The 8,406-nt window shown below is 52.5% G+C and overlaps 1 protein-coding gene across 1 annotated transcript; it reads left to right on the top strand.

Annotated features, from left to right (window-relative positions):
- Positions 1-1,120: 1,120 nt before the first annotated feature.
- SOX11 (SRY-box transcription factor 11) lies at positions 1,121-2,548 on the top strand. The gene has a single exon (XM_046660122.1). The coding sequence runs from the start codon at positions 1,193-1,195 to the stop codon at positions 2,546-2,548; it is 1,356 nt and encodes a 451-aa protein (XP_046516078.1). The 5' UTR covers positions 1,121-1,192.
- Positions 2,549-8,406: the final 5,858 nt, after the last annotated feature.

Below are 8,406 nucleotides of genomic sequence, written 5' to 3'. Positions count from 1 at the left end.
CCGGCCCGGCCAAGCCCCACAGACCGTTACTCCGGCCTCCTCCTGGGGCGGGGCGCCAGGGGGCCCGGCGCAGCCAAACCCGCACGGCAGCGTCTCCAAACACCGCGGAGAAGGGAGAACCTACGAAGAAAAAGGACAAAACGGAAAATGCAAACGGGGGAGGAAGAATAGAGCCTCTTGGGTTTTAAATGGATTCCTTTGCCTTAGAGAAGGGAAAAGGAGGAAAAAGCCCACGTGCCCCGAGAAGGTGTTGTGTTAAAGCGCCACCTTCTGTCGGCCGGGGGCGCAGCGGGCTCCCCTGGCGGGCTCAGGCCGCGCGCCGAGCCGGGGAGCGGCCGAGCCCCCCGGGGGCGCGGCGGGGAGCAGCTGTGCCCGCCCGGGGCGGGCCGGGCTGCGCTCGCCACCTCAGGTTGTGCGCGCGCCCGGGTGTGTGCACACGGAGAGTGAGCGCGCCCCGTCTGCTCACACCGACGGGCCTCCCGGGGACCGGGCACAAAGGGGAGCCGGGCCTCTCCCGGGACCTGGTCCTCGGTTCGCGCCGGCGCCTGGACTAGCCCGGGGCGCCCGCTCGTCGCGGAGCGGTGCGCGGCTCCTGAGCATCCCGGGGAGAAGCGCATCTGTGCGCACACGCGGATTTTTTAAAAATAACATATTTCTAGACATGCCTCCTCCCCCACCCCCATCTATGCAAAGCAGCCCCGAGGGTGGGGTAAAGGGGGAGGGGCCGAGGAGTTAATAAAGGGAGATGGGCGGAGCCGGCCCCCAGCCATTGGCTGGCCCGGGGAGTGATGTCACCCATATGACACCCTGATAACTAGTTGGGAGAGAGCCCTCAACTTTTTGCAGAAGGAGCGCGCGCGCCTGGGAGTGCTTGGGGTCCGGCGCTTGGGGCGGGAGCCACGAGCCGGAGAGAGGGGTCCCGGGCTGCTCCGACCGCCGCCGCCACCGCCGCCGCCGCCACCTCTCCCCTCGCGGCCGCAGCTCCCCGCGCGCGGGCGGCCGTCGCCGCCGAAGCCGCCGCAGCCGCTGTGTGCAGCCTGGAAGGGGGGGGGGGGGGGAGGGGGGGAGCCGCGGACGCGGGGTGCCGAGGACTTTGCAACTTGCCCGGGAAGGTGGAGGGGCGAGAGGGGGAGGGGGATCTCCGCACGAGACCGAGCGGCCCGGGTTGGAGCTCCCAGCCCCGCAGCGGATCATGGTGCAGCAGGCGGAGAGCTTGGAAGCGGAGAGCAACCTGCCCCGGGAGGCGCTGGACACGGAGGAGGGCGAATTCATGGCTTGCAGCCCGGTGGCCCTGGACGAGAGCGACCCGGACTGGTGCAAGACGGCGTCGGGCCACATCAAGCGGCCGATGAACGCGTTCATGGTGTGGTCCAAGATCGAGCGCAGGAAGATCATGGAGCAGTCTCCGGACATGCATAACGCCGAGATCTCCAAGAGGCTGGGCAAGCGGTGGAAAATGCTGAAGGACAGCGAGAAGATCCCGTTCATCCGGGAGGCGGAGCGGCTGCGGCTCAAGCACATGGCCGACTACCCCGACTACAAGTACCGGCCCCGGAAAAAGCCCAAAATGGACCCCTCGGCCAAGCCCAGCGCCAGCCAGAGCCCCGAGAAGAGCGCGGCGGGCGGCGGCGGCGGGGGCGCGGGCGGCGGCGCCGGCGGCGCCAAGACCTCCAAGGGCTCGAGCAAGAAATGCAGCAAGCTCAAGGCCCCCGCGGCCCCCGCGGCCAGCGGCGCCAAGGCGGGCGCGGGCAAGGCGGCCCAGCCCGGGGACTGCGGCGGCGCGGGCGACGACTACGTGCTCGGCAGCCTGCGCGCGGGCGGCGCGGGCGGCGGCGGCGCGGGCAAGACGGTCAAGTGCGTGTTCCTGGACGAAGACGACGACGACGACGACGACGACGACGAGCTGCAGCTGCGGATCAAGCAGGAGGCGGACGAGGACGACGACGAGCCGCCGCACGCGCAGCTCCTGCAGCCGCCGGGGCAGCAGCCGCCGCAGCTGCTGAGACGCTACAATGTCGCCAAAGTGCCCGCCAGCCCCACGCTGAGCAGCTCGGCCGAGTCCCCCGAGGGCGCGAGCCTCTACGACGAGGTGCGGGCCGGCGCCACCTCGGGCGCCGGGGGCGGCAGCCGCCTCTACTACAGCTTCAAGAACATCACCAAGCAGCACCCGCCGCCGCTCGCCCAGCCCGCGCTGTCGCCCGCGTCCTCGCGCTCCGTCTCCACCTCCTCGTCCTCCTCGTCCAGCAGCAGCAGCGGCAGCAGCAGCAGCAGCAGCAGCAGCGGCGGCGACGACGCCGACGACCTGATGTTCGACCTGAGCTTGAATTTCTCCCAAAGCGCGCACAGCGCCAGCGAGCAGCAGCTGGGGGGCGGCGCGGCGGCCGGGAACCTGTCCCTGTCTCTGGTGGATAAGGATTTGGATTCGTTCAGCGAGGGCAGCCTGGGCTCCCACTTCGAGTTCCCCGACTACTGCACGCCCGAGCTGAGCGAGATGATCGCGGGGGACTGGCTGGAGGCGAACTTCTCCGACCTGGTGTTCACGTATTGAGAGGGGCGCCCCGCTTCTCGCTCTTTCTCTCGGCGGGTGCAGAGCAGGGTTCCTTGGGAGCAAGTCGTGGTGGTCAGGATGATGATTATGGTGTTGATGGTGGTGGTGGTAGGGTGGAGGGGAGAGAAGAAGATGCTGATATTGATGTGATGTCGTGACACAGAATTTGGAAAAGATGATGAAAATTTTGGTGGAGTTAAAGTGAAATGAGTAGTTTTTAAACATTTTTCCTGTCCTTTTTTTGTCCCCTTCCCTTCCTTTATCGTGTCTCAAGGTAGTTGCATACCTAGTCTGGAGTTGTGATTTTTCCCCCCCCAAAAAATGTGTTTTTGTAATTACTATTTCTTTTTCCTGAAATTCGTGATTGCAACAAAGGCGGCGGGGACGGGGCGGGGGAGGGGAGGGAGGACCCGCTCCGGAAGGCGCTGTTGGAAGCTTGTCGGTCTTTGAAGTCTGGAAGACGTCTGCAGAGGACCCTTTGGCAGCACAACTATTACGCTAGGGAGTTGGTTGGAGATTTTTTTTTTTTTCCTTAAAAGATCTTAAAGAACTGGCGATTTTTTTTTTTTTTGACAAACACAAAAACAAAAAAGGGACCATTGCAACTTTTTTATTTTATTTTATGTTTTTGGAGGGAGAAAACTGATGTCTTCTATGCATCCGATTCTTAACAAAACTGCAGGGAGCTTGAAAAAATGCAGACTGTACAAACGCTTACAAAAAAAAAAAACTGTGAACTGACTTAAGATCAGAGTTTACTTTTCAGATCAAATTGTTTATGGTTTTACAAATGTGATTTCTACTTGCCAACTTTTTTTTTGTAACTCGTTCCCTTATACCTCCTTGATTGAATACCAGACAGCCTAGACCTCAGTACAAAAGGTATTGAAACATTTTTGATACATAACAGACCTCAGTCTTTTTTAAAAATTAATATATTTTCAGGCGTATTTTTGTACAGTGAAAAGGGAACATTCTTGCTGTGTTTTTTCAGTAAGACTTTCAGGCACTTCTTCCCTTTTGATTTCCTTTTTTTCCCCCTCTTTTTTAGCATGCAAGTATGTTGGTACGTTATGTCCTGGTTTAAAAAGGATTAAAATTTTAAAATAATCCTTGCATCTAAAGGCCTTGTGGTTTTAAAAAAGAAAAAGCAAACTTTTTTTTGTACAGCTATAGTAGAGATTTGTTCAATATTTGTAGGTAAAGATTTATTGAAAATGGTGATATAGACCTCAGAGCTGTTATCTTAGTTTAAAGATTGTATATGTACTGTACTATAGTAGGACTTTATGTATCTCATACGCTGTGATATGTGGATGGGGCCCCAGATGGAAGGTTTGAAACTGGATTCTCGATTTTTAGCAAAAAAGAAAAAAAGAAGGCACATAGTTTAAAAAGTTTCTCATTTTGTGCAATATAATCTAAATAAAGTACAGACCATCTGCATATTTTGTAGCAAATGTTGGCAAAGCAGACTCAATGCACTGTCGACATCATTGCCTGTTTTTTTTTTTTTTTTTTTTGTGCTGGAAGTCTGTATCTTGACAATTGTAATAAATCAGCTGGAACTGATAGAAACTCGCATCGCCAATAGTCTCTATGGAAGTCAAATTGGAGGTCCTGTTATCGCAGCTCATTCAGTGAGGAGGCTGTTGTGTGCGCGGGTGGGAGGTGGCAGAAAAGAATTCTGCATTTAGGGGGGTTAGGCTGAGGAGTGCTTCATTGGCAGGCCGATTTCTTTTTCCTCTTCCTTCCGTGGCTAGTTACTACAAACAGGGGAGGAGGATTCTTTCTCTATCCCACCCCCCCCCCCCCCCACCCCATTTCCTTTCTCACCTCCTCCAGCTCCTCCACTCCCGCCCTCTCCCCACCCAGCCTGGCCGGCCGGCGGGCGGGCGGGCGGGCGGCGCGGAGAGGCTCGGGGCGCTGGCCGGGAGGGGCGGGCTCGGCGAGGGCCGGGTTGCCAGCGCGCGGTCGGTGTCCTGCGCTCGCCGGGTTGTGCATTTTGTGCGCGGGGCCGCGTCGGGGCTGCGCGTCGTGGTGGCAGCCGCCCTCGGATCCCCGCCGCTATCCCTTAGGGTGAGGACAGCCGTTGTCAGTTTTGATTTTTTTTTTTTTTTTTTTTTGGACGCTGCATCTCCGCCTGTGCGCAGAGCTAGATGCTGGCGGGGAGCGCGGCCACAGTTCTTGACCTCGAGCGGTGACCGGACAGGGGAGAGGGTGTCGGTGTCCGGGAGCTCAGCCTCCGATGGGGATGGAGGATGGCTGCGGGGTGCGGGGTGTGGCGGGGCCGAGGCTGCGAGCAGGCGGGAGGCTGAGGAAGGAGGACGCGGTGGGTCCGCCTCGGGCGGCGGGGGAACGAGGCATGGCTTCCGTGCGATCTGAGCCGAGGCCAGCAGGGTAGGGGGTGGGGGGGCACCCCGGGACACAAAGGACAGAGCCCGGCTGCCCCGGGACCCCGCGCCTGGCTCTCCTTGTCCGGCCGCAGCTTGCGCCTGGGCGCACGCCGCCCCGGGCCTTGGAGGCGCGCGGGGACCCCAGGCTGGGGCCTCGAGGCCCGCAGGATGGGGAGGGGAGCCGCCGGGCTGTGGTGGGGGGAAGAAGAAAACAAATCCGGTAGAGGCTCCCGCCGAACCTGCGCACCCGGCGCCCTCCCCGCGCACTCTCTAGGGCGCCGGCTCGTGGGCCGCCCCGGAACTTGCCTCCCGGCAGGCCGCCTCGGGGAAGGTAGCTAGGCTCCTTGATTGTTCTCTTCCTCCTCCATCTGCCTCCTTGGGGCACGGGCGGCGGCGCGGGCGCGACCCCATCCCGGGCGCGCTCCCTGCTTGCTGGGGACCGTTTGCCCGGCCCGTCCATCCTGTTCTGCCCCACTCTCATTTCCCCGGACTCGTCGGGCGTCTCCGAGCCCTCGCGGCAGGCCCTGGCTGGCAAGCGCGGCCGGGCGCGCGCGCCCCTGGCTCTGGCCCCCCTTCCGCGCCTTCCGCCGCTCTGTCCTTGGGGGCCGCGCAGAGGGAGGCGGGGAGGCCGCTGGGGGCCCAGCGCGCCAGCCTCCGAGCTTACCCTCTCCGAGCTGCGGAGCCTGCCATGAGTGAGGTTTTCAGTGGCTAATAGAAACTCGGTGCAAATCACCAAGGCTCATCTTTTAACCTACTGAAGTGATTTACCAAGGTTTAGCCTCCATTTTTACTGAGATTTGGCGAGACCAAATGGAAGCGTCTTACACACTACCAGGAACCGCTAGGCCGAAAAGCCTCAGCACCCTTCCTGCCTCCCCTCCCACTTTCCTTTGCCTCTCCGGCCTCCCCCAGCCTCCCTCCGGCTCCCGGCGAGCCTCCACCCCCGCCCCCACCCCTGGGATGCGAAGCCAGCGAGCTTTTGCTGCAGATGGACAGAATTCTTTTCTGTGGCTTTTTCCTTTCGAAGAACCATCAGATTCCAGTAGTACATTTGGAAAAACAAAGGGCTGATGGTATTAACAAGGTTCTCAATATAGAACTGGATTTCTGGAGTTGTTTACCTTTTTTTTTTTTTCTCCCGAATGATAGACTAATGTAGTCATTGGTCAGACATTTTAGCCACGAATAATTGTACCAGCGGTTTACAATTGACAGTTCTCTGTGCTGGTGATTTTACGTGGCGGCCCTCTGCTGCAATTCTAAAATTGTTGAAAACACAAACTCATGTATAAGACTGAGTCTATGTATTTTGAAAATCTGAAAACTTTGCATGTATTTTATATTTTAATCCTGGATGAATCTTGGACATTTTCTGTGGTGAGGTAGAAACTTTGAGTTCATTAGTAACAGGTATTAATTTGGCCTCAGAATAGAAACAAATAGTCATGATTTTTTTTTTTTTTTAAAAAAAAGCTATGTAGCCTAAATTCTTGATCGTAAAGTAAGAGAAAAATAGATGGTGGGCGATCTAAATTAAAAACCTGTTAGATCTCAGGACAGGCGCCTGAATGCGCTTTTAACGATATTTAAGGTTGTTTTGATGAATGCATTGTGAAAATCATTCTTAATGAATCCTTTATTGAATGTCTAAACCATAATATAATACATAAGGTATTCTTGCCACTGGATAGTCTTCAATAAAAGTTTAATTGCATTTTTTTTTTTTTTTTGGTCTCTTAAGTAAGTCTTATTTTTAACTAAGCATTGACAGAATATCTTAAAATGGTCACATGGGGGTGGGGGGTGGGCCCAGAGTGCACTGCAGCCTAGCCAGTGGGTATCCTGCTGTTTATAACTAGTTCACAGATTTAGATGATGGCGTTTTGGTAAGATTTCCATCTTTAAGGACTTGAACCAGCATTCTCTTATTAATTCTTTAAACTGTGGAAATAATCTTCCAGTTCTTACACTCTGATATGCATCCCTTTTATTAAGAAAAAATAATGCTAATAAAAGGCAGTGTATTTAAACTGTGCTTTGCAGATATGTATGTTATGAATGACTACAGTCACAGGGCAAATTATTTGTAGAATGATTATCTTTTAGCTAGAAAAAAAATCATTAACACCCCTTTTGGGTGGAGATATTTCTTTTTAATGTTAATCAAGGGGAAGTGATTTAAATATGCATGCATATAGCAGTCAGGATGATTTTGTTGTTTTTTCCAGAAAGAAAAAGACTCAAAAGACAAGACTTGTTTTTCTCTCTCTGGGAGTTGAAACCATAATCATTTGATATTGGTACAGTACAAGAAATTTACATTTGTTTTTCACTTCAGAATTTAAGTGACTTGCCCAAGGATGCTGAGAAATAAAGCAGATAAGTTGCTCTATTTTGAAGTAGTCATTCAATATAAATATATTATATCAATCTTAACTTTTTTATTCTCTGATATGATTAATAATATGTATATTCTTACTTTTTCTTCTATGGGCATATGTATCCTTGTGGACACTTTGGAGAGAGGTTTTCTTGGACTCTCCCATTTATAGACTCTTTATACTCTTTTACTGCGTGGTCCCCTGCTTTTAACAGATTTCTGAGGCAAATATATTTGTGCTTTTTTCTTATGTAGGATGACCAGCGAAAATAGTTTACTGAGTTGTCAATTTTATCAGTAGATAAAAAACTTTCTTTATTACAGTTTCAGGGAAAATTTTTTCAGGATATTTCTCAGTTATTCTAAGGGCCAAATTTTATAAAATTTCCATTAGGAATGTCCGTTTCCAATACCCTTTGTATAGCCTAGGCCTCTGAGGCTGCCAAGACTGAGCCTTAAGGATCCCAACGCAGGAATTCACCAGTTCCCAAAGTAACCGTCTCCATGTCATGACTCTCACACATACTTTTCAGAGATCTGGCTGATTTTCACCATTGGTTCTTCCTCACTGTTCATTTATTAGATTTATTCTACCATATCCCCTTTTATTTGATGATCTGGCAAATTCTGCTCTTTGAGAACAGCTCAGTTTTTTTTTTTGCCACTTTCCGTGGAGCCCACGTTTTCACTCATAATAAAGATTAAACAAAATTTATTAAACTCGGCTCTCTTTCATTTCACTTTGCTACTGGCTTTTTTCTTGAATCCTCGCCTATCTTCGTTTTGTTTTTTATTGTAGTTACTTTTTTTTTAACACTACCTATATCAATTAGCTGCCTAATTAGTTTTATCTATTCCATGTGGATGCAGTGAGTTTATAAGAGAATTTCACAAACAAGTAGTTTTTTAGTGAACTTAAACAGAATTTTAAAGGAGACCTATTTTTATACTCAATAAAAGCACAAAAGTGCAGAAAGTATAAAATGGCTTACAATGGGAAACATAGTTCATAATGTTCCATGTATAAAAGTAATAATTTTATTGGGTAGAGCTACTCTTAAAAGATTCAATACCTCTGCCAG

The sequence above is a fragment of the Equus quagga genome, chromosome 5 (genome assembly GCF_021613505.1).
Source record: "Equus quagga isolate Etosha38 chromosome 5, UCLA_HA_Equagga_1.0, whole genome shotgun sequence".
Taxonomy (NCBI): domain Eukaryota; kingdom Metazoa; phylum Chordata; class Mammalia; order Perissodactyla; family Equidae; genus Equus; species Equus quagga.
This window is presented reverse-complemented; position numbering and strand designations above follow the sequence as displayed.

Excerpts from the sequence above, each read along its gene's own strand:
- SOX11 (XM_046660122.1), top strand. The coding sequence starts at position 1,193 with ATGGTGCAGCAGGCGGAGAGCTTGGAAGCGGAGAGCAACCTGCCCCGG.